We start from the raw sequence: 27,847 nt of genomic DNA on the forward strand, positions 1-27,847 counted from the left end.
ATCCGTAAGTTGCTGTGCTGCGAATTCTGAATCAACTTCAATTTTACAGTAACTCGTTGATTTCTGCTGTCTCTTCTTTTACTCTGTATAATGCTGTGCGGCGAATCGTCAGTTTTAAATTTCAAATTAATTCGTTGATTTCGACTGTTTCTTTTCCACTCTACTCGGTATAATGCTGTGCGGCGAATTACACTTCAATTTTAAATTTCAACTCAATTCGTTGATTTTGACTGTTTCTCCTCCACTCTACTCGGTACATTGCTGTGCGGCGAATTGCACTTCAATTTTAAATTTCAATTTAACACGTTGATTTTGACTGTTTCTGAACTCCTTTAACATACGCGCTCACCGTCCTCAATATTTTAAAACTACGTATGTAACCGTCACTTTACCAAATTTTTGAGTTCTAGAAAACTCTGTTTGTACACATTCAAATTTTGTGGTTTAAAAGTTTCCTTTGGTGCGAGTAAATTCTGTTGCTTGTACTCACACGCACCCATATACAAGTTTTTCACATTATACTTTTTCACATGACTTTCTATTAATATCATTCGTTGCACTCAAAAAGAAAATTGTAAGCTCCAAATTCTTCAAATTTAAAAGTTCATTCCCGAACAAGCCCACAAATTTGTAGGATATTCTTAATTTAAATGAAACACGCGTTTCTTAGTATAGTGGCACGTCTGCCCTTTATTACATACGACTTGAAACTGTGCTGTACGTTCTCGTTTTTCAGTAATTGTCCCGTTTTCCCATCCCAAGCGTCGCGTCAGTTTCCAGTCTACAGGGTCGCATTTAGTAGGATTATCCGGATCGTGTTGTCCGCAATTCTCCCACATATCATTGCATATTTTACAGATTTTTCTACTGTACAATATTGAAATAAAGCATCAATAAAGAAATGGAAATAAATTTGAACACTGTTTTCTCAGCTGTTGAACCGCGGACTACACATTTTCTAGGTAAGAAATACCGCAAACGAAAACCTCTTGCCTATGGCTGACCGTATACCGAGGGGTTAAGTCAATTTTCGGGAAAGCTTAACTAAACGAAGTGAAAACAATTTCTTTATAATAATGTGATCTGGTGTCAAATGTGTATAAAATTGGTTCGGTACCTCCACTCCATATACCTAATACAGTGATATTAGTTCTACTTTTAGTTATCAGTATGTGATATATTATATGTTAATGTAACTAGCTATACACCTTCCTAAGTTAGGTTACGAATATTGGATTCGACACACTCGAGCTATACGTTTTCAGTATACGATGGAGTTGGTTCTACTATTCCGATATGTAAGATCATATTTATAGAGATTTTTGTATTATTTAAGACTGAACAAGGTACTAATGATGACCGTGTACGGACATGTCGGCCAAGTTCACTAACAGTTAGAAGCACTTAATCTACCAAAAGCGCTTAAAACGGTTTCAACGGTTTTTTCCAAAAATATTGATTTGAAAACCCCACCCGCACGATTTAGGAGTAAGTAATTAAATCTCTTAATAACCGTCGAATATAAATTCCACGTGATTTATATTGCGACTGCATTGAACTACATTAACTTAACTGAACGAAAACACTGACTGCGTGGTTTACAGCAGAGGTTCCAACTAATTGCATACCCAAAATTCATATACACAAATATATCTATTCTGTGTACAAAGCAGAAGGTATGGGGAGGCAACTACTTTTTGGGTAAATTCAAATTTAACGCAAACGTAGCAATTACTTTGTGCAAGTGTTGAAACGCCGAAACAAGAACGCCCGCATTCATTTTGCGGTTACTCGCACAGCAAAGCACACACAAAAATCGCACAGAAGCGATGCATATGCAAAATCACCGGCAAAGCAACATTTGGAAAATTCCGCCGACGCAATGCATTGCCAACAATAAACAACAAAAAAATCGCTAATGCGTGCCAAGCGCCACATCCGCGCGTATTTACTTATGGCCGCGTATATGCTATCAATACAAAACGGGGAGTGTTGCGTGCTGCAATGCGGGCTCGTGAGGTGTGAACGCCGCAAATGCACAGCTGCGGGGGTGAAACTTAGTTTAACCAACCGATTTTGTGCGCCATGCAACGCGCATAGAAAATGGAAAATTCATACTTAATTACAAATCATACCGCAATGACAAATGAAATGGCGGTGCAAGGACAATATGTATGGCGTTTTCCACGTATTCTTTGAAATTTTTGGATTTGTAACGGAATTTGAGTGTTGCATGCAACGCATACGTGGTGCACATTCACCTCGTATATGTAGAGTTGTTTTGTATACGCACAAAAGCCCTACGCGGCGCAACGCATTAGCCACCACTACGCATTCATAGCGCTTAAATAACAACAAAAACTAGTTGGGAGATATATGCTAGTGCGCGGAACCGATTCACAAAATCCATGCACATCAATCTCGACCCGTTCGCTCATTCGTTCATCAAACCAGACGGGCAGCAAGTGCCAGGCTGAGCCGCGTTGCATTTGCCACAGCCTGGCATACTCATTATGTCATTAGCATTACCGCTGGGATTTGCACCAATGTGCCACACATTGTTCGCTGGCCATTGCATTTGCTCATTGGTGTTATTGTGCGCTTTCAGGCGTTTCAACATCTGTTTGCGTTCATCTCCAATGCTGACGTTCAAGCACGACATGCCAGCGCCTGTATACGGTGCATGTGTGTGTCTGTGTGGTGTAAATGTCATTATCAACTGTTTACATTGCATTATTGACATCGCAGATACCTACTCACTAACACAACAGCAGCATACATGCTGCGCACACACTTGTAGGTACAAATGTTGCGCCAATACACGCAGGAGTCTCTTTGACAGCGTGATAGCTCCTTCTTAGTGCGCGCCTGTCCGACAAGCAAATACACATGTCCACACACAGCGGCGGCCGGCAATTTATTCAAATGCACTGCCACTTTTGTGCCAAGTACATAGCTCACATACACATAAGAGAATAAATATATATATACACGTCCGCACTGCATTTTGATCATCACATAGCAAAAGCTGCGTTAATATATGTTGTTTTCTGCCTAGGCGCTGAGTGGTCACTTTGCATAATGCACTTCGCTTGCTCAAAGTAAAGGTATTACTGTTATTGTGCACGCTTGTGTTAGTTCGTTGGCACAATGTATCTATTGGCGTTATTCCTTTATACACTGCGGTATAAAGAGAGTCCTCTGTATTGACAATGGAGTCAAGGCCAATTCAATTTCCAATCTGTTCTAATTAATGTATCAAGTGAAATGGGTTGTTGGCTACGCAGCCAATATGAGTGTAAAACAAATAATAAGGTTCTGTACAACAAAAATTTTGAAGTCGCAACAAAGGTATATCATATATGTATATAATGGAATAAGTATGTAGTATATAATGGCATACGTGTACTTGAATAGGTAAAAATCGATTCTAATGCTTATTTTTGTTAATCATCTTACATTTTATGATATATACGCCATAAAATCAACTGAAAGTGATAACATATTTAAATAAGGTGTCCGGGAAACTCGAAATGGTGTAGTGCTATTTCCACAATTTTTAGACTAGTGATGCTACACCTTAAAGGTACTGTTTGTTCAAATTTCTGTTCCAATAGCATCATAAGTGCTTTACTTAATTAGTGAAAATATTCTGACGGGGATAGTATTTTGCATCAATTCGGTCGAAAGTTGACCAATTTTTATACAAATTCATATGTAAGACTGCTTTAATAATATTACGTTTCAATAATATTCACCATAAAACTTTTATAGTAGTGGGCGTAGTTATTATTTGATTTCTCTCATATTCATATATAACTTGTATATATATTATATTAAGAAAAATTAGTTTTGAATTAGATTAGTTGCTATATTCTAAACCGCTTGGGACATATGTAAATTTAAACAATAAGAAGGCAGGAACACCCTAAAACGTCCTTAAAACAATAAATTTACTTGTCCGTCTGTCTTAATATACGAAGGAGCTTGGTAGAAATATTTCTCCCTCCTCTTAATAGGTTTAATATACATATCTCACAAACCACTATAGTAAAATGGACCACATTCGCTGAAAACAAATGTTTTCGGCATCCCGTAGTGTAAAACTGGATGAATTCGGATAAAAACCACGCCCACTCCGCATATAACGGTTATGTTGAAAACTACTAAGCGGACCATAGCTCAATAAATAATTGCTTGGGAAGAGCTTAAAAGGAGCCGGTATCACAATCGGACAATGGACGTGGCACCGCCCACCTTGGCGTGTTATCCCATATCTCAGCCCCTGCTACACCTATATCAACGAAATTCGGTACTTAACATTATCCAAACATTCCTATCCTACATTGGAAAATCGGTTTCCTTCCCATACAACACACTTTTAAACTTCATATGATTTTTCCCCTTAACCGTACACAAACCAAGCACCAAAGAATATAAAAGTATTGAGGTAAAAATTTCTTCATATGTATAGTGCAATTTTTTTTGTTTAATTTTAGAAATTCGGAAATAACGTTTTCCTGGTAATAAGGTAACCTTGTGTAAAAATGTGTAAAATAGAGTCAATACTCTCTCTAGCCCCCACATATCTAATATAGATATTTTCGAACTTCTGATTGACTTTATACCGCATTTATCGTCTAATCTGAGAGGTTTCTCAATGAATATGTTTCTTTTTGGTAATAATATATCGCAGTGTCATGAACAGATGTTCTTAGCCCTATTTGAACAATATAAATAATTCAAATTTCCGATTGACTTTAGGCCATATGTAAACTTATAAAGCATCTTTATCTGGTAATAGTATGTCGTAATATCAAAAATAGATTATATCGGATCAATACCACCCCTTGGCCCCATATACCCAATATAAGAATTTCAAACTTCCCTTTTACACCGTATATATAGGTCAGTATGTAAGATAATGTATAATATTGAATATATTATATTTTAATACAGAAAATTGGCAAGCTACTATATACTACATGTAATGATTTTCGTTATTTTAGCAGGCTTTATGAAACAAATGTCAGTGGTAGCGTTTGATTCTTCATAAAATTGCTTGCAGACATGTTTTTGAATATACTTGAGTAATGTCCCACGTCTACTTGACTAAGCCGTGTACGAGTATGTTGGTCAATTTATTTGATATTGCAATGTTTTCATAAACATGATGGTGTTTAGCGCTGAATAAGAATGAAATCCGTGGTCTAAGCCCCTTATCACTAAAATAATGATTTCCGTTTCACTGGTCGAATTTTCTCTCATGTACCAAATGTATTAAATGTATTCTCTTTGATCGAGTTTACTCGCATATCACCTATATCTTAAGCTATTTCCCAGCTTTGATCCTTGCGAGAGTATAACATGATCTGTTGCGCTCGAACTTAACTCCTGATTAATTATCGTACTCACCGGATTTGGCCTCATGCGACTTTTTTTGTGTCCAAAAGCTTTTTGTTTTTCCACGTTCTGGTCTTAAGGTATTTCGTTAATTAATGTTTACAGTTGATGACAGGGAAGTGGTCATCCTGACGCGATTCAAACCAATTCAGCCATAAAAAATGCTCGTCAACGCATTGGCAGAAATCACCTTAAAACCAGATAATATGTCAATGGAAATATCGACGAGATTAATGTCACAAAAATGTACGCAATAACTTCCAAAGGCGCAAGAATTATTATTCCAAGAGCTCAACTTGGTCACCATGCAGCTGCTATAATTGTTTGGTGGAGAGTCTCTCTTCTACCAGCAGGATGTTTCAAAAAGCGTTGTAAAGCAGTACCAGCAAGTTTCTGCTAAAGCACACAAGGCAAAACCCACCCAGGAGGGGTTTAGGGGAGCAATATTCCTGGTTTCCTAGCTGCAGATTATTGACTGACTGCCTGGAAGTCCAGATTTGAATCTATTGTACTACAGACTGTGTTCAGAGCTGGACAACATGACTTGTCGAATATCCCACAGAGATTAGGAGAATTTCAAAAAATCTTTGGTTCGAGCAGCGTCGTCAGTACCAATAGAAACTCTACGTGCTGCTGATCAATGACCGAATGATTTGAGGGCTCTACAGTATGATAACCAAAAGGCATATTGTTTGAGAAGCCCTACCGGCTGTGTGAAAATTGATGATGGATCGGATCGTAACCCCACCCTGCTCTTCACATAATTGTCAAAAAGTACCAAAAGCGAAATAAATCTATAACTAAATGCACCACAGACTTTAAATTTCATAAACATGGTGATATAAGAGAGCTTTATAGGAACCGCTTTTAAAATGGAAAAATGGGCGTCGGGGTTATTGTAATTAATTGTTAATGAAATTAATAATGCGGGTTTTTTAATAACTGTGTATCTTTGTGCCTAAAATAGATAAAATCAGGAGAAAACTTGTCTTAGCCCCCACATAACTGATATTCAGGATATTGAAACTTCTGGCTGACTTTATTACATATAGTATGTGTTTATATTTATATATTTATAAAATTTCTTGAAAATAAGTTCCCAAGTAGACCTAAAGAATGTCAAAAAGTAATGCAAAATAAATGTATGCGCCATTAAATTTCACAAACAAGATAGTAGAGAAGTGCTTTATAGGAGGAGGTGTAAAAATTGTACAATGGGCATGGCACCACCAACAATTAGGTAAAATTAGGTGAAAATGTGCAAAATCGACTATATAACAATGCAGCTAAAAGCATGAAATATCCATCATACAAAAAAATGCCCCTAAAACTATGCTGCTAAATTATGAATTATCCATGCTGTCATTTGAATAACAAATTTACTTTAAACCACTTCATACCAAAAAGTAAAAAATAATTCCTTATTTAAACTGACAGAAATATTTATTGTTTTTTTAAACTATATTTATTCTATTCCTCTTGGATTTTCGTCCTTCTTTTGACAAACTGATAATTTTTTATCATTAATATACATAACCTGAGAAAAGACTAGCCGCATGTTGTCCTTTTATCAGACTTAAATATATGCTTGCGGTTCCAAACCAATATCCAAAGCATAAGAAACTTTATTAAAGTCACTTTTTTTAAACTTCTATTTCAGTACTCTTAAGTCCGAACGCGATAATCTATGTAACTGTTATACATTTGCTTGAATGAAAAAAATTATCACGCTTTTAAATTACCTAACTTGAATTTTAAAGAAAAATACCTACGCATGACATGGACTCAAACTAAGCAAAAATGATAACTGAGTTTTATAACTTTTTAGCAGTTGATGCTCTCTCCTTAGTTCCCATAAAAACTGTCAAGCGCTTATTCGCTATTTCTCATTGAGAAACTGTGACTTCCAGGACACATTTCTCTTATACTAGCGCTCATGAAAAATTCATTTACTTTGCTCTCTTTTCGCTCTGTTAAGCTCGCGCTGAGCTTTCCATGTTCAACTCCTGCACGTAAGGACATAGCACGAAGGAGAACAACAAAAATGAGCACAGTAACGATGCTCGACTGCTTTCAAAGTCCATAACAAATGGTATATTAGTGCAGGCAAACGACATTTGGTGGCGCTGTAAGCGTTTCCAAAGTTTTTTTAGTCGCAATCTATACTTCTAACGGTTCGCATGTTGCTTTGTCATGCTCGTCGCGAATATAACGGCAAACTGGCCATTCTGGTGAATAGTGAATGTGTCGTCTAACTAAAGTTACAAGTGCAATATTCACGTAAAACGAAAGTTCAAAACGGTAAAATCGCACATATACTTATACAAATAAATATGTTGGTGTGAAAAGAAGGCAGCACGAAAGGCGGGAGACGCGTAATGAGAGCAATGGCAGACCGAGGCACATCAACAAATTGCGCTAATGGCAAGTAAAAAGTGCAAAATTTGCATAAAAGTGATAAAGTTGGCAATTTGTGTGTGCCAAAAGCAAAATGTCATACTAGAATGAGCCGAGCAAATGACGAAAAATGTGAATTGAAGTAGGTGCAAAAATTTAAAAAAAATAACAATATAAAAAAACAAGGAACGAAAAAATTTCAACCAAAACGCATTCGAAGAGAGAGTATTGGTGTGTTTGCAATTGTTGGACGTGTTTATATATATTTTTTCTAACGGTACCGCCACGTGTCGTTGAACGAGCTAACCAGCGCTGGAAGTTGGCAGCATTTGTCTAGCTTTGTCATTGTGGTGCCGTGTTAGTGTGTCTGTATGTTGTTTTAACTGTTGTGTATTTAGGTGTAGTTTGCGGTTGTTGTCCGCATTGTTTTGGTTGGTGGTTGGATGACTTTAATTAATAGTAGTGACAGCTTAGGTTGTCATTCGACAACTTTAAAAAATTATCAACTCGGCATAACAACAACAACACCAGCAGTATCAACAAACGAATGCTGTCAGTTTGTGTGTGATGTAGCAAACATAATAGAACGGCTGCATTAAACAATAGTTTTGTGTGCAAACCGCACATGTACGCCACATTATTTTGGCAGAATGGCCAATTGGGACGCAACGCGCACCTTATTTAACCTCATTAAATTTTAGTAAAAGCGCACACCACCCTTGAGCGTATGTGCACCCCCTTTGCGATATATCAATTGTTTTAGGTACTGCATACCTTTAGGGGCATACTTGTATGAGTATAATTTTAAGTTGATTTTTATTTGTTGAGACTATAATATAATAATATTAAGGAGGCTATAATGACAAGTAATTATGGGAAAAATTTACACATATCGTTGTGCGGTTTAAAGAAATCAGTTTGGTTCCTACATTTTAGAGCTAGAGTTAATTCAACTGATGATTCGAGTAAAAACTAAACAATATTTTAGGGAAGATCTATATCGAACACCAGGTCCATAATAGATATATTTAGTAGTTCCTTATAACAAAACCATATAAAATAAAAAAAGTTCGCTAGGCCAACGATTACGTACCTGTAATATGATTTCTTTAGAATTGATTATTGTACGTGATGGAAAATTTTAGAACTCAAATCAGGACACCTCAAATACCCCCACGGACCCCTCATTGTTTTTTTTTTTAATAATTGTTTGGTGTTTACCAAAAAACAGGTACAGATACCTTCACACGAGACGAAGCTTCGGGTTTGTTAAACTAAATTAAACAGTTTAAACTTTTATGTTCTATTATAATTTGGTACGAAACTTTAAATCGCATAAACCCTGTTAGTAAATTAATGCAAAGTAAAGATTTTGACTTAGTTTCCGTTATTAGTTAAGTAAAAGAGATTTATTTTAAAACTCACGTTCAGATGAGTATTTCACTCAAGTTCTTAGAGACGCCAAAGTCTTAGCTTCTGAAATTGATTGCAAGGTGTTAGACTTTGAAAATGTGGCTAGACCTCGTGCACGGTCCAAGAAAAAGTATTTTCTTATGAGTGTGTTGACGAACCAAGCATTGAGCCTCGTCATATATATAATATTCAAGTATTTTTCACATTATGAACACAGCCATAAACTCTTTAGAATTAAGATTTTCACAGATTTCTGAACACAGTAAACATTTTGCTTTTTTGTATAACATATGCATATGCCTTAAGAGAACTGCAAACAGATGAATTGTTAGAATATTGTAAGAATCTCGAGGCTATTTTAACTCATGAGAACTCAAGCGATATAAATGCATTAGAACTTTGTGAGAAGTTGTCAGTCCTTTGTATGTTTTGAAATGGTAATTTATCTCCTCAAGATGTTTTAAAATTTGTAACAGATTTAAGATTTGGTTAAAATATCAGTATTGCGCTCAGGATCCTTTTAACTTTTCGAGTAACAGTTGCAAGTGATGAAAAAAGCTTTCTGAATTAAAAATAATAAAAAACTATCTGCGATCCACCATGACACAGAATAGATTATATGGATTGGCCGTGATTTCAATGGAACACAAGGTTTGCGACAGTATAAATTTATCAGATGTTATTAAAGATTTTGCAGAACAAAAAGTGCCAAGAAAATTACTATAATTACGAGGTAGGATTAAATGTTCTCTGAAAAACTGTTTAATTTTTGGTTGCATTATTTGAAAAATTAACTGATCTGTTTTGTTGTAATATAATTTTTTTCATCTGTATTAAATTAAAAAAAAAAAAATTTGTTGTGTCTTTTTTATACGTACCGTATGAACCTTAACTTAAATTATATGAACAGATTGACCATCATAAACAATTAAACAGCTTGGTCCTAATCTTTTTAACTTCTGAAACGATTTTGATGAAAAATGTTTATTGTTCCTTTAGTTAAAGGGCAACATTAGTAATACATAGGCAACATTAGCCCGAAACAGCGAAAAATAGCACAAGGAAAAAGAGGCCCATACGCAGCAGTGAGTCGCAATAGGTTGATGATGATGATAAATTTGAAAGGTACATAACTATGTCGATAAAAAAATAGCAATTTCTGTGAAATTCCTAATAAAGATATACATTGTATATAAGTAGTATGCCAGCCAAAAATATGTTAAATAAATTCAAACAGACCGAAATATCAGCAAATATTTTACTGATTCTTATTATTTGATCTCATCTCCCCTCCGAATAGCAGAATAAGTATTAATATCTCATAAATATTCACTTAAAAATATACTTTATAAATGTATCCAAATATGCAGAAAACAGTACTTGAAAACAATGAAAACGCCTGTCAAATCGATTACTCTTAATCATAATTTTGTTAGACGGTGCAAAGTTAGCCGGGTTAGCTAGTTTTACCAACTAAAACTTCAGACCTTTGAAAAAACAACTGAATACCTGCTCAAGTATCCAATAAGTGAAGAAGCCATATAATGATCTTCGACTACATAAATAGCAGCAGTAAACGACTTTAAATACTCGTTTTTCATTTAATTGCACTTCAAAGTCGTACAGAATCGTATCATGCACATATATACATGAGAAGTATGTGCTGATTTGTTTCATTTATCCAACACAGCCCAACAGGATATCAGTGACTGTTGAGGAGTTCCATTCAAGGACACTTAATGGGTACTTAAATACATTCGTGTATTTTACGCACGAACGGACACGTCATCGCGTTGACGAGAGAGTGTGACCTTTTAGAAAAGCAACATGAAAAGGGCTGAAGTGTGTACGTATGACGAAAGAGTGAAGTACAAACGCATATACACCTACTCAATCATAGTAGACGTGTGGTGTGGAGAGAAGTTGAAAGATTAGCAATAAAGAGATATAAAATGTAGAAATGTATAAGTATATGTATTAAATGCCCAAAACTTGTTTGACTACAAGAACAATAAATTCCTACACGTCATATTTCGCACGACCAAGATTTAACCAGGACAGTGACTTGCCATTGCCCGATTCAACAACACAAATCCCTCACTAGTTGTATAAGTGTATCCTTCCTACCTTTCACTCTTTGTTGATATGTATCATTAAATTCGACTGCTATCGATTTCGCTAATCTGTGTTAATGACAATTTAATTGCTTACAATGGTAGGCGATATTTAACTTTATCGATCTTTGTTTATGTTTATTACGTGTGACTTCAAACTGATACTTCAACACCAGCCGAGGCGGCATTAGCTGACGTTCGTAATACTAGACAAGTTCTAAGCGCTGTGACATGTAGACATGACTGCTAACAATATCGTAAAAGTAATCACCTGAACGGACATAAAAGTGAAAGCGGTAATCTTTTAACATGGAAGTAAAAATTATGGTTAGGACTACAAATGATTGGGTCGATGGCTGAACGTATGCTGGTATTTGCATGTAAACAAAGCAGATAGCAGGTAGTTAACAGTTTGTGAAAGTAGTTAGACAACATTACGAAAGTAATGAAATGATAAAATATCTTTTGGAGTGAGCAAGAATGAGTTTTATTTCACAATGTCATAATGATGAAAAAATTCGTAGATAAATAAAATATACAACAGGGTATTAGTCAGCGCTTATTGTATGAATCTGTAATTTGTCATAGACTTTGGTAAGACTTTCTTTAAGGTGATAGTTAGAAGATGCCATGCTTCCTTATTTTCAAGACCCAATTTTTCAATAAACCCGATTACATATATGTAGTCAAAACATTTATTAGAGCATATAAAAAATAAATCCCACTAAAATCACGAGTCCTTTATACTTACGTACTTCCATACATACAGATATTAGATGTTATTCGTCAAGATATTTTAAGATTTCGCAATTTACTTTTACGAAAACAGTACATTGTAATGTGGCGATGACGATCTACGAAGGACCTTCAGTCACATTAATAAAAAACTTTACAGACTTTTCCGAACAACAGCAAAATGTCGCGAATCAATGCAGTTTTTACAATATTTAGTAAATATAATATTTTAATATAATCACCCAAATTACTATCATTATTATTTATAGCGTTTTCTTTTCTAACAAAAATGTTGCATTTATTCTGTCCTATGGCCGGCTGCAAAAGTTGCGTGTTCTTTTCTCAGAATGTTGCCCGAAAAAAGTGTAACATTTTCTGGCCTTCTGGCCTTTTTGGTAGTTTTTTTTTAATTAAATTTTTTTGATAATTATAATGAATCGATCATTTTTGTTAAGATCAATAATATATATTGCAAATGACTTGTTTGGCATTTTTTTGTAATTTTGTTGTGTAAAAAATGGAACACTTATGTATATAATGTTGTCATATAATGAGGCAACACTTTCATCGAAAAAAGAAAACGCGAATAGTATTTGAAAATCTATTATTCATACAGATTATTGTAAGCTTTCGAAAACCCATTGTCAAAGAAAGAAAGGTACTTCATTATACTTGTAGGTAAAATTATCGGATGTATATTTCGCAATATTCATTTTGGATAATAAATCATACTATCAAGCCGTGTGCAAAAAAGTCCAATCACCAATGCTATAGTTATAAGTCGAAAAAATTAGGTAGTTATTAAGATTTTTTGTAGAAGTATATATATTTATATACATCAAAAGACGTTTTATATAAAATCCAAGCCATATATTCATAGAGTACAATGTAGTATGAGCGTCACAGAATGTAAGAGTACAGTAAAGGACAAAACTCTTTACGAAAATACTAATTTTTCTCCTTAAGCTTTGAAACATTATTAGACTCTATACATCATTATAAATAAAATCCATTTAAGAGGGTGTTAATCTTTTTTAATTTATAAAGTTAAAGTTAATTAATTAAAAATATTCAATTTTAAAATTATGTAAGTTCGGGTAATAACACGTAAATTATTTGTGTGACCACCATACGACTTTTTACTGCTTGAATACTTGTATTCTTTGGCATACAGTTTGTGTGATTCTCAAATATATTTGGGCTACATTTTGCTATGCCAATAGGGCCCGCCGCCATAATTCTGGCCAATTCACATAGAACTTTTGTTTCGCTTTGCGTCATACATTTGTTTTGACAGAAAATTTCGATATGTGTTTGTGTACGTTTCCATAAAAAGTTTTCGACGCGAAGCCAAGCAAAGTGGTGGGCAATTCTGATCTTTTTAAGCTTTGCCAAACAACAGTAGCCATTTTAATTACATAGAATAAAACACTTAAAGCAGAGCGTTCATTGTGGCATTCCGTTTGTTTTTTGTGCTTCGTTGTTTCGGTATGAACTGTCACACAAAGCGAGGAAAGTTGGGGTAGGACATTTCAGTTTTGGAGCTTCCTTTTCGGCAAAAATGTTCCGATTTAAATGGTGCTCAATCGGGATCAAATCTGAGGACTGTCGAACCTAACGGTGCTCATCACTTAAGAACGGTTTTTTACGATTGCTCTAGCCTTGAGCCCGCTATTTTTCAGGCAACTTCGTACTGTTTTGTCACTGACATTGACTCCACGGACCTCTCTAATGACTTTATTAGTTTCCACAGCGGTATTTCTTGCCCCTGCCAATTCGTGCTACAGGGCAACTTCTGTGGACAGCCTCCACTCTTTCGTGGTACAGTTTTTTGCGACTCTCGGCAAGAAACACAATTTTTTTTATCTTCCAGCACGTTTTTCTTTAAAGCATTACGGATTGTGCCATTATAAAGCAACTTAAAAGTATAAAACTACTGTAATAAAATATAGGCGTGGTTGTAATCTGATTTCGCCCATTTTCGCACTATAACATAAGAAAATGAAAAGAACGTTATATACCGAATTTTATTCAAGTTGGTCAAGCAGATCTCAAGATATGGGTTTTCACCTAAAAATGGGCTGTGCCAAGCCCACTGTCTAATTTTGAACGCGGTTCCTATAAAGTCAGAGATAAAATTTAACGTCTCTGGCGTGTTTAGTGCTTGATTTATCGGGCTTTTAGTAGTTTTTAACAGTACAAACAATAAATGTTCAATGTGAACAATGCTTTGATTCTAAAACGACCAGAATGGGCCAGAAGACACGGCAACGTAATTTGGTACACGACAATGAACCTGCACACAAAGCAAATTCGGTTCAAGATTTGTATCAAAGTACTTGGCTGGGAGCAGCTATCCGCCGTATTCACCAGACTTGGCACCTTCCGATTACCATTTGCTTTCATCGATGAGACACGCATTGGCTGAGTAGCATTCGATTTCAACGCAGAATTCGAAAATTGGGTGTCTGATTGGTTTGTTTTAAAAGACGAACATTTCTATTGACATGGTATCCACAAATTACCAGAAAGGTGGTCAAAATGTGTAAAAAGCAATAGTTAAATAATTTTTTTTTTACTTCCCCATTCGAAATTAGTGTTTCATTTTAACCGCTCATTTAATACTCAGTGTTATACTTGTACTAAAATGCTTACCTTGTTTTATAAGACGCCTGGTTTTGAGAAATGTTTAACCGTAATTATGTTTTCAGTATTATGAAATCTTGATTATAGAGTCGTTGGACACTTTAGCTCAATTTCTTTTAAAGTCCTCATTACCTCGATGTCAATAAACTCATGCCGATATTATTTGATCATTTCTTTGCCATGGTTCTCCCAAAGCTTGAGTGATATGGAAGTCGACAAGCTTATTTATTAAAATGGTTATAATAATAGTTATGTCGACAAACACTTGTTGTTTGTTTTTAGCTTATATTGTATTGTATTATATTATCTTAAAAAATTCTTAAGTAATTTGATAAAATCCTCTTTAATATATGAATAACAGCACAAGCCTCTGAAACTGGCCAAACGTAAATCTCTACAATGCCACCAGCTTAGCTTCGCTTATCTCTACGCTAACTTAGGCTCCAAATGAGATATCAACGATACCGAAACTATAGCATATAATCATAGCAATTAAAGTAATTAGGGATTATTGAATTTTTCTGCATTTTCCATATGAATATATAATGTTTTAGTGCTTTGAAGCTATCGCTTTATACTCGGATATCTCTCGTACATGTACATAGATGTGTATATATATATGTAACTAATACGTATATATGTATCTAAAATTCAATTATGCAACAACAGTTTTTCAAACAACATAAAGCCACGACATATTGCCTCTTTGAGCCGTATACTATAAAAGCAATAACAAATTCAACCACTCATAAACACAAGCAGTCAGTATCTACTCGTATTGAGTAGCAATAACGGCAATAGTCTGAGCATTTACGACATTAATAGAATGAATATATACATACATATATACAAGCACACACGTAGACAAATAAAGGCATCGATATTAAATGTATATTAACAATTTATGTTCAATTAAGTGAAATTTATGATTTTTGACGAGTAGGACAGCGCGTGCCGACTGGCACGAGTAAATGACCACTTGACTGTCTAAATTGGTCAGGTCACTAGCTTCAAAGGCTGTATGGTTCGTTAGCCGTGCGGCAATGGAATAAAAATTTATGTGTGTTCGGCAGCATTTCGTGGCAATGACCATTTAACTGAGCGGTTAACCGCCAACAACAGTGTAAGAGGGCTGTATTTGCGAGAGCGTGGGTAAGTGGGTGCGTGTGTGAGTGTTGAAAGGGTAGCATGATGCGTGGAGACGCAAAAAGAACTTAGCTATTACTGGTAGGGGTTGCCAACAATTCAGCGACGTCCGCCATCCGCCATCCGCCAACCGATGTTCTAATGACGATTAATTGCGAGGGTTGAACCGACGAAATACAGCAGAAGGGAATGCGACGACGAGCGTCCGTGTAGGAGCAGTGGCATCCGGGAGCATATTTGTAGAAAGTACGGTTGTTGCATTCGTAGGCTACAAGCAAGGAACAAGCTACAAAGCGTGTGACCGCAAAGATGAAAAAGGTTGTGGACGAAAGCGGGCGAGCAAAATGCGCGAGTGCCAGCAATGTCACTATGCAATGCAAGCTGACGCTGGGGAATTTATATGGCGAACAATGCTGATGCCGCTAAATTGCGATTCACATTCATGAATTTATGCACCATAATTTGCATAGCTGATGCTAATTTTGTTGTTGCTGACATTCGTAGATATTGATTTTATGGCGCGAGTTAGCAGCTGCCTGGCAGAACGCTTTGTAAGGCGTGTGGCATAATTAATCTCAGCTCGGCGTAAAGGCTACAGAATTTATGGATGCAACCTACCAGCACTACTATATACGAGGGAGGCCCAAAAACTATAATATACAAAAGAAAATTTTTTAAATTTTGCGAATTATTTCTTAACATAGTCAACTATCAACTATATCCACAATTTCTTTAACTCATCTAAAGAATACATTTTCTGGAGGTCGTTTCATCTTATACGTTTCATCTTATTCGTTCCCTCTTATTCTGAAATTTGTACCCGGTGATTGATTTTTAAGTTTGAAAATAGAACGAAGTGTTACGGACCCAATTCAGGAGACGGTGGATATGGCAACGGTTCGTAGTCTATTTTTGCCACTTCAGCTGTGGCAAGGCGGAGGTGTGAACCAACACATTACAATTTGTTCTGCCACAAATGCTGCAATTTTTCTGCAGTTCGGCGTCAAATCAACCTAATAATCCGGACTAGGTAGGCCTTTTCTTAGATTGATGTGGAGCAGATCTTGTGAATTCCATAAACCGTTGGATATCACATCTCAAGTTGATTAGGGATAGTCATCATCTGCTTCGTGGGAGGTTTTCAAGTGAAGTCAACTGTTTCAAATGTTCCGTGGTCCTTAGTGTGTACTATTGGATCCAAATTTTGTCGTCGGTCATGAAACAAATCGCTTGTGCTTAAACAGAATAAAACACTCTGAAAAGAGAAATAAGGTAAATATCATAATCATACCGATATTGATCACCACCGCATGATGTTATCAGATCATCGGAGTCATCGGAGCGCCCTCCTAAACATCTTATCATACGAACATGCATACATTACATCTTTATTGAAGAAACTGAATTTCTCACCGTGACAAGACGTTTCGCCATTGAAGATTTGCACAAGCGGAAAGGTTGATACATCGTATAACTGTTTATATCGGGTGTTCTTTTTCGAGGTGTAGAACTTTAAGTTGGCATTACTGTTCGAAATGGCCAACATTGAAATACACGTTTGGTGACCGCCTAATTTTACGTTTTGGACCTGTGAATTAGCCTGCGAGATATTGTGATTTAACACCGCTAGATTACTTTCTGTGGGGTTATGTAAAGTCATTGGTCTATGCGTATAAGCTACAAACGCTTATCCATTTGGAAGACAACATTCGCCTTGTTATTGGCGATATGCGGCCACGAATGTTGGAAAAAGTCATCGAAAATCGGACGTCCAAATTGGACTACATTGAAGCCAGCCATGGCATGTCAATCGAATAATCCATCGTTGTTTTATTGCAATTTAAAGTTCTATACTTCTAAAAAAACACCCTTTATATATGATATATATTTAATTTTTCGGCATTAGTCATAAAAGTTGGATGGTAAAAATTTATTTCTACACACATACAAAGAAATCCATTTATACAAATACCAGTGATTAATTAATTATATGTTTTATCATACAAATGCTCATGCTCTTCCTCTTCAGCGCGCACATATTTGTATTTGGGTTCATGTTTAAGCGATTTGTCGTCAGACCTTTTAATTTTCACCCTGCCTGCCCTTCGCTCGCTGCTGTGCTTCTCGAATACCACGACTTATTATATGCAATAATTAAATTTCTTTTTTTATTACAAAGTGATTATTAATAACAAATGTGCACTACAACTTAATAAGAGTACTTAAGTACACATAAGCAGACGAACCTACATACAATTATGTTTATTATACAATTAAGTAAGTACTTACCAAAGGACATCATCGAGTGAAATTAATTGTTGCTTCTCAATAAGCAAATGTAGCAGGACTAATTTATTCACAAATTTGTTATTGTGCCACAACACAAGCACACGCATACAACCACCTACACATATTCATATATATATGTATATGTGCATGTGACATGATGTATTAATTATACGGACATGTGTTAGTGGAAAAGGTGTGTCAGTATACGTGTGGGTCTGCAAGCCAGCAAAAGAGAGCAGAAACATGAGTTGTGAACAGCATCATCAGCAGCAATGGCATACACATCATCAACAACATTATCATAGTCGACCGTATCAGAGCGGACAACAACAGTTACAAAAGCCAAAATGCGCACATCAACAGTATAGTCAATATCAAGAACATCAGCAACAACACCTAAGTTGTTACACACACCAGCCGTATCACCATTATCAGCTATGGTTTATTATATCTGCGATATTGTTCTTAATCGGTGAGTAAATTGTTATTATTCGTTAAAAAAAAGTGTGATTAATTATTAAAATTCCATTAATATGGGTATAACTAATTAACATTAAATACAAAATGAGACATAAATCAGTAAGCAGTAATACGAAAAACAAGAAGAGGAAAGAATTGTGGTGATGAAACAACCAAAACTGCAGGACATTGATTGCAATTAGAAACAAAAAAAACGTTAAATTCGGTTGCACCGAAGCTATAATACCCTTGACAGATACAAAGGTTACTTACAAGAAATAATTTCGATCTAATTTCGTGAAGATACCTCGGCAATAAAAACCTTTTCCAAGCAAGCACTTTACTCCGATCGTTCAGTTAATATGGCAGCGATATATTATAGTCATTTGATATATACAACTTCTTCGGAGATTGCATTATTGCCTTAAATAATAATCTATGCCAATTTCCGTGAAGATATCTCGTCAAATAAAAAAGTTTTTCCTTTATACAAGCACTTGATTCCAAATGGCAGCTATAGGCTGTAGGGGTCCGATATCGGCCGTTCGGACAAATGAGCAGCTTCTTAGTGAAGAAAGGACAGGTGCAAAATTTTATATCGATAGCTTAAAAACTGAGGGACTAGTTCGCGTATATACAGACGGACGAACAGACGGACAGACAGACGGACAGACAGACGGACATCATCAGGCTGATCATTTATGTATATATTTTATAGGGTCTCCGACGTTTCTTTCTTGGTATTACAAACTTCGTGGCACACTTAATATACCCTGTTCAGGGAATAATTAGTGGGACAATTATATTATAAATTTCTTTACACATATACATTTAATTAAGCTTTATAATTTATAGTTATTTATAACAAGAATTTATGATTGGTAATTGAAGATCTTACTATTTCAGAGTACTAGAAGCTTGACCACTTTTCAGCAATTGATTACTTCAGATGGTCCTATTTTTGACTGTAAAGGTTCGAACTAAGAGCTTGGTGATAGGGAAAGAGCTCATAGTAGATGATCCCCTACTAATTTCACCAATCATACAGTAGACCCTTCCCGACAGTTAATATTGTCTTGTTCACCGTTTGAGCCGTCTCACTGTGACGAGAACACGCCCGTTTTCACTTGACCCACTTTTTATCACCAGTAACCATCCTCTCGATATAGCCGATATTCGCAGATTGACTTTCGGTTCATTATACTCGTGTAGCATACATGCATCGAGCTCTTTTTCTATTCAGCCTTATTTGGCGATCCAATCGAAGCAAGGCTTACATGACGATCGGACTAGACGATTTATATTATTTTATCGGTAATTGGCATTCCAAATCGTGGTGCGTCTTTGACATCAAATTACCCGACCGGAATCGACGAAAACAAAATTGCGCATGGTTGTCTGCTTCAGTATTAGGACAATAAAGACTATGTATTAACATATTCATATTCATAATAACTAAGTTCGCCATTATAAATTCAGTGATAATTTTTACAACGTGAAAGTACTCATTTTATATATAATTATATATAAAAATATAATATATTATTTCAAAATAAGAATAACAATATCCATAATGGAATCTTCATTTCTCTACTCGCTATTCTTAGCCCCTACTTTCTAAGCCAAAATGAATTGTTAACGGAAGAGTGAAGAAGTTTGGTTTATATATTTTATACAGTTAGGCTATTATAAATGGCTCAAGCGACAAATTGCTGTCAAAATTAAATATTTGTTATATTAAAAACTTAATTAATGTACGATTTTTATTGAATACATAAGGTATGCTTGAAACCTGTGGTAATACTATCACATATTTGGTGAAAAGTCCTTGCCTAATTCCTATTAATGTAAGTCATATCATTCACGAATTACAAACTACTAATAAAGGAATATCTTACTTCTTCCAGTGTGAGAAAATCTCAAAATTTGCATTACTTACAAAATTTTGCATTGTTATATTAAAACAAGAAGTAAACAAGTAAGGAAGAGCTCAATTCTCAATTGTATTAAAATAACTAGTTTATTGGACGATATATGTGGTATAAAGTCAACTGGAAGTTCGAAAATCTTTATATTAGGTTTTTGGGGGCTAAGGTAAGTATTGATCCGATTCAACACAGACAAGGATATATTATTATCAAGAAAACATTTTTCAATTATATATCTCACATTGATTGATATTTTCAGTATCTGGGGTCTTGAATAGTTTTGACAATTTTTAGACCGGAGATGGCACACCTTAAAGGAAATATTTTTATTATTTTTCGATATATTAATTAGTGCTTGATTTGTAAACTGGAAAGTTGAAAAATCATATGAAATTATAGTTGTGTAGTATGAAAAGTAGGTGTGGTTACTGTCTGATTTTGTTAATTTTCGCACTGTAAAATTGGAATTTCAAAGTAAACTTATGTATCAAATTTAGTTGGCGTATGAAGCCTGCGCCTGTCAGCTCAGGTGTAAAACTTTATACCTCTGGCGCATTTATTTCACTTTTAGTAGGTTTTAACAAAACTGTTAAATGGTTAGTGGGCGCGGTTATCATCGGATTTCACGATTTTTATACTGTCCCAAGAGGTGTCGAAATGATATGACCTGTGCAAATTGGGGTGATATAGCTTGAATAGTTTGGGAAAAGTATACATAAAACCTATTATAGTGGGGGGCCACAGGCACTTTAAAAAAATTCAAACCACAGGTGATCTTCATTATTACGATGCGTTGTACCAAATTTGAGTTCTGTATCTTAATTTACGGCTTACGTTTCTAATTAATGACGTTTAGTGGGCATGTCGGTGGTCCGTACATCCATATCTGCGAACTCGTTTTATTAAGATATCTAAATGGACAGACGGACAGAGTGACTCTTACCCAGATTTCAACTCGTCTCAACATCCTGATCATTCATATTTACTTGTATAACCCTATAGAGATAGGGTAGTTACGATAATTTTTGAATGATACAAATAACCTTTAGGTGAACAAAACTATTATGCTCTGTAGCAGCATATTGCAAAAGTATAAAAACATTATTGGGTATTAAAATTGAAATACCCAATACTTATAATGATTAAACCTTTTACCGATTTTATGGTGTATTAAAACAGCAAGATTTTGAATTTTTAGTAATAATTTAATATAATTTTGTAAGGGGAATTAGTTTCCCTATGATACAGATCACAAAACTGTTCATCAGATACGCTTATATTAGGCATTTCCTTCTATTTTTATTGGTTTACTTTACTACTTCGTCCTAACAACAATCCGGCACTGATCAAACGCAATAAAAAACTTTCTCCTTTCACAGATTTCGAAAGCTTTAAAAAAAATGCCGCTTTATGGAATACATCATAACGTCAATATTTTGGTATCTAATCGCAAAATGTAATTTCCGTAACGTAAGGTCGTAACTTGCATTTTCAATTCCATTTCCAAGGATCCTCAAATATCCCTTCATGTGCTAACCTAAAACTATGCTGACTTGGGTGATATAACAAACCTCATAAGGTTTAATCCAATATTAGAAATACAGCGATAAATAATTAACAATATCAAGGTAAACTAAAATAGTACGAAAAAGCTTGCAAATCTACTACGTCATCTACATACTTAAAAAAGTTATAATTAATGCATTTGCATCACCATTTAAAGAATCTCATAATTTTTCACGATTCGCACTTGGCTTAGCCAAACAAAGACGCTCTAGTCGAGAGTAAAATATTATATAATATGTGAATATCATAATATGAACATACAACGAGCACACAATAACAAATTAACTAATTGCATTAACGACTCAAATCTGCAGTACACAAAAAAATATTGCTGAACAAGCAAATATAAACACAAATACAAAATACCAAAAAAGCAAAAAAAAAAAAAAATCATGAATGAGCCAACAAGCGAATCAGCTACGAAATTTCGCAGCGTCGCAAGCACGTACGCACATATTAATGGATAAAAGAGGCACTGAAGTTCCGCTTTCCACGCGTAACTCAAACAACGTACAAATAAATAAGACATATACGCTGGCAAGGAAGAGGACACACCAAAGTGTATTTACATATAAGCGCACACACACATACATGCAACTGTTTATGCATGTAGGAGGACCCAGGCATGTTTGATAATAAATATGCGTTCGTATACGTTCCACTGGAGTGCTGGTAAATAATTAATGTCAAAATAATTTAGTTACAATGATTTTCGCTCAAAGCATACCAAAAGAGTTTCTTAAGTAAACAAACAAGCTAGCAGGAGAATGCGAGACCTCGAAGAGACACATGCACATTTGGCAGCGAGTGCGTACACAGAAGCTTACAAATAAATTTTATATGCTGAAATACATACATATATAAACATATATCCATGATGTACAATGCGTTTGCTGGTTGAGCAGGCAAAGAACAGATTTCGCATACGTGTTTTTATTTTCCTCTTTATCTTTACATTAAATACACACATAATTATAGAGCAGCAAAAAAATGATACGAACACATTTTGTGCTACCAAGTATGCCAACATATTTGCTGATTACGAGGATAAATACTAAGGGTTACGTATACGCCATGCAGGCACTATGTTTTCACGTGCATGTGTGTCGTGTGACAGAATCAAGAAAAGACAAAGATTGCCATAAAACATTTCAGCGATGCTTTTTAAAAATAACAGAGTCTGCTTGACAACAATAACAAAGTCGCATTATCGAATCGGCTGCAATGTAGTCCAGCATGTACATGTACACACACGCATGTGACACAAAAATACTTGAGAGGTGCTGGTAGGCTGATAAGCGTTCTGCCGTTTAAGCGTAATGAGCAGACACGAAATCGGAAAACGTAGTATACAGCAGACAAACGGGCATAAGATCAACGTAAACCGTAAGCCGTCAGAGACGCGCACCAGTGTGGCATACAAATTACCCTATTAATAAGCATCCATTAAGTTTGGTGCCCCACAGCCGCTACCGCTGGTTAGCTGTTTAGCGAGTTTAGTGTGCTTTCGTCGACGAACTACTGATTGCTACTAACGAGGCTGTCACTTCCGCACCGTTGCATAGCAGATAGCGTTAGCATTACTAAGTTGTCGTATTTACTCACTGCGAGCGAGGGGGGGAATCAAATTTTACATTGGAATGGCGAATAGCAAATAAAATTTCACAATAAATTGAAATTAATTGTTGACACAACACGAAGAAGAGTTGTCGTAGCAGCTTTGGCAATAACTGCAGATGACAGTAACATGGCATTCGGTCCAAATATATAAGTGCAAAATATTGTTGTTGTGTTTTCGGTTTTGTCAGTTGTAAAGCCGCCTAGCAGAATTCACGCGAAAAGTGTTAATTGCAAGCAAACTTTTGTCACAAGCTGCTTACGCAGTTGCGTGTGAGTAGCGAATGAAGACCGTTGTATTATTCAAGAGGAAATATTCTTTATGCATTTCTGACCTATAGTACTTAGACTCCTTCTTTCAACTCTTCGAAACTATTTTTGTAGTATCAATTTTATTCCAAAATATTTTCCAGTGAGCATTCTCCTGATTTCTAAGAACAGTAAGAAGATGATGAGAAGAAGCCAAATTCTTAGAATATAGTGGGTGCACTAGCAACACGAAGTTCAATTCATACAACTTCGTTTGGATTCCCTTGTTTTGTAATATGCTGCGTTCTTCTGATGAGCAATAGTGTCTTTTTGCAACGATTTTATCTTTCAAACGTATTAATAAGACCATATAATAGTCCATATTGAAGATTGTTTTGTCTCCATATTTGAGGAAAATGATTTCATTATATACCGTAATTTGCTAAATCACCCGTTACGTCTTTTTACATACTACAGTATACTAATATACCATCTACACGTATGACTATCCAAGAACTTCGGAGTGAAATGTTGAGATCCCGAGTCACATATCAATAAATGAACTCGGTCTTATAACGATTGGATAGCTGCCACCACTGTTATGAATTGTTAATTCAAGGTAGTTTGTGGTCTAATGTGAGCACACTTATTACGAATTCATGAATGATATGTCCAATTTGATATATTCAGAGGGTAAATTATTCGATGTTTCATATTTCATTTATCACCACTTCTTAGATCTGGTTTTGTTGTTACCACCGCGTCTTTTTCACGCTCTCCTAGAAATTGTGTTTTTGTACTCTCAGTACATTTAATAGATACACTATATTCTCATATGCTTACGCCAGATATAACTTATCTGTATATAGTTTTATAGAAACTTTTGATGATAGATTGGTAATGCCGCGTATTGGTGGTTCTGTTGGTGGTTATCATTAAATCTCCCAAGTGTGATTATAAATAAGGAAAAACTTTGGCATTTTAGAGGTGTAGACACCACACGCGGTTTCACTCCTCTTTCATATAATACCTCTATTTTTGTCTTTTTTACAGAGACAAAATGAGAAGCGATGCAGCAGAATGGAACTGTATCTAGATATAACCTCTACACGTCTCTCCCTGGTGGTGCACTGCTTTATCATTTTGGGTTGCTTTGAATTTCTTCATTTAAGCACATAGTTAGCAACAGTAATGTGGTAGTTGAAAGCATTAGGTTATACTGGGTATTGAGGCTCCTCCAATACAAACAGGATAAAAAAAAGACCTTTCCATTTCAAAAGATAACCAAATGTTAGAACTTTAAGTACGTAAACTCGAAAAAATATAAATCTAATAAGTAATTAAACAACCCATTTACTTTTTAAATTATAAGCTTGGGATTAATTTTTTTAGTGCGATTTTCGGCCCTCGCTTTGCCAAAAATCTCCTCTTCCTTTTTCATGTGAATGGAACAACCAGAATTCGCCATTAATGTACTAGTCCGCTAGTTTTTTAGGTAAGACTTAAGGAAACTGTGTCATATCATTCATTAAAGATATGAAAGCTAAAATATTTTATTTTAAAAATAGTTGTTCCGCGTTGTATTTCAATATCTCATCATCAACGTCATCATCGTTATCTCCACAACCCGGCGCGGTCTTCCCTTACTGCAGTTTAATTCTCCAACTACTTTTGTCCCTAGCTTGAGTTTGCCAGCATCGTAATTCCAGCGTTTAAGCGTACTGGTATACACCATCAATCCATCTAAGTTTTGGTCTGCCTCTGCTGCTGTTATTTTTGCATCTACCCAGGAGAATTTGCTTAGGAGGATAGTTTTCGTCGGCGCGAATAATATGATCAGCCGACCGTAGCCTGTTTATTTAATTGTAGTTACAATATCGGGGTGCTTATAAAAAGGTCTGTAGCTTGTGATAATACCGCTTACTCCATAAGCCATCATCGTAAATAGCTCCAAAATTCTGCGCAAAACCTTTCGTTCAAAGACTTCTAGCTTGTTTTCTTCAGCTTTACGTAACTTCCAGGTTTCGCTAGGGTATGTTAGCAGAGGAGCAATCAGTGTGCGGTGGATTGCGATTTGCACTGATCTATCGAGGGTGCGTCGCTTTAGGTGTTTGCTTTGCGAGAAATTGCATTTGATAGCGGCTATTTTCTTTTGGTTTGTATCCGCAGTTCGTATTGTTAATATTTACTCCTAATACTTAAACTTGTCAAATACCTCAAAGTTATGCTCGTAAACGCTTAAGTTTTGTCTAATACTGTGGTGCACTGATTTCACCGTAGAGGATATTAAAACTTTCGTGTTATCTTCGTTTATTGTAAGACCCATAATCTTTGCAGCTTTGTGGATATTATGAGATTTATAAGTTTATTGGGTATTCCAAGCTCACGTAAGGCTTCGTAGAGAAGCGACCTATTTATACTATCGTATGCCGCATGGAAATCTAAAAACAAGTGAAATATCGCAACATTATTTTCCTGCATTTTCTTAAGAATTTGCCTTATTATAAATATCTGATCGGTGGTGCTTCTTCCAGTTATAAATCCTGCTTGGATACAATTTGATTGACGTATGGGCGTAATCATTCATGTAGAATAGTGGAAAATACAATATTTGATAGGCTATATTTAGCAGTATTTGATTTTTAATTTTTGCATTGAAATTTGTCTCCTATTTCGAACAATGGGCATATTTTTCCGGTTTCCCAATGTTGTGGCATGCTTTCTAGTTGCCACGCCTGTTAAACCACTTTAAAGATATGGCGAAGGGAAACAATAGCTCTTTGAACTCCAATGCTTCTAGTGTCAGTTCACTGACTACCGAGGTACCTCAGGTACCCCCCTTTGCAGATTTTCATTTGAACTGCTTCCGTTAAGAAGTTGGTCGAAATGTTCTACCCATCGGATTAATAAGGCTTGCTTGTGGTTCAGTTAGCAGGTTACCCTGTGTGCCCTTACAGTATAAAGTCAGCGTTTTGGGGTTAAAGTCAGCTCGATCGCTGTTTATGACTTTGTAAAATTTACGACATATCTGTGAATACGTTTCTCAAGCCTTCTTAGTTCTCTGTATAGTTCGGTAGATGCTCTTGTTTTTCCATTATGCATAGTCTTGTATTCATCTTCTTCTTCTATTTCATGATTGGCATTTTGCACTCGTCATCGAGCCATGTTTTTTGTTTCTTCGAATAATCACATTTCGTCTGATTTCCGCACTCAATCAAGTCTTTCAGGTTTTTGTTTAGTTGCGTTTGGAAAAATGTATCGAAGTTTGGTTTGTTTAGCTTGCCCATATTTATCCTATCTTTCACGGCACGTTTACTTTTCCTTGAAAGGGAAATTCTGGCACGTACTTTCCTGAATCGTCGATCGATTAGAACATAGTCTATTCGAATTTTTGTATCACCGTCAGGCGATATCCATATCAATTTGTGAATAGTTTTTTTGCCAAACATTGTGCACTCTATTACAAGTATAAGGTCCTTCTAGGCGGCAATGTACAATTGCAAAATACTACCAGTTGTTTTGAACCGAATATAATAATACTCTTTCAATAAAATTTATTAGTTTAATTTAATCTGCTTCTCACTAGAAATGTGTTAATTTTACAAGAGTCTCATAAGAAAGTTCGCAATTTTTTATTGCCATGCTCCATTTAATCTTTTCTTATTCCCTTTTATTCATATGTTTACTAATTCGCCAGTTCGCCAGTTCGCCAGTAGCAAACACCGATCGCTTGTTCACTGTATGGAATTTATTTTGATATCTCATTTGCCATTTTGGCCGAATTGACACGTGTTGACATCGAAGAAAGAAATGAAAAAACCAAGATTGGGGCTGTGACTGCTCTTCCATACAATTATGTTTGTTTCGGTTTTTTGATTTAGTAAA

The 27,847-nt window shown here is 35.6% G+C and overlaps 1 protein-coding gene across 2 annotated transcripts in view; it reads left to right on the forward strand.

The window, feature by feature from the left end:
- Nucleotides 1-7,569: 7,569 nt before the first annotated feature.
- The window catches only part of beat-IIIa (beaten path IIIa), a 76,303-nt gene continuing 56,025 nt past the window's right edge, over nt 7,570-27,847 (forward strand). The window contains exons 1-2 of one of the 2 annotated variants that reach the window (XM_036375436.2): nt 7,570-7,704; nt 18,034-18,615. In XM_036375436.2, coding sequence (XP_036231329.1) covers nt 18,387-18,615 — 229 coding nt within the window. In that variant the 5' untranslated portion in view covers nt 7,570-7,704; nt 18,034-18,386. Of the gene's footprint in view, nt 7,705-15,294; nt 17,127-18,033; nt 18,616-27,847 lie in introns of those variants that run through there. The other variant, XM_014238654.3, reaches the window with a different exon arrangement.

The sequence above is a fragment of the Bactrocera oleae genome, chromosome 3, assembly GCF_042242935.1.
Source record: "Bactrocera oleae isolate idBacOlea1 chromosome 3, idBacOlea1, whole genome shotgun sequence".
Taxonomy (NCBI): Eukaryota; Metazoa; Arthropoda; class Insecta; order Diptera; family Tephritidae; genus Bactrocera; species Bactrocera oleae.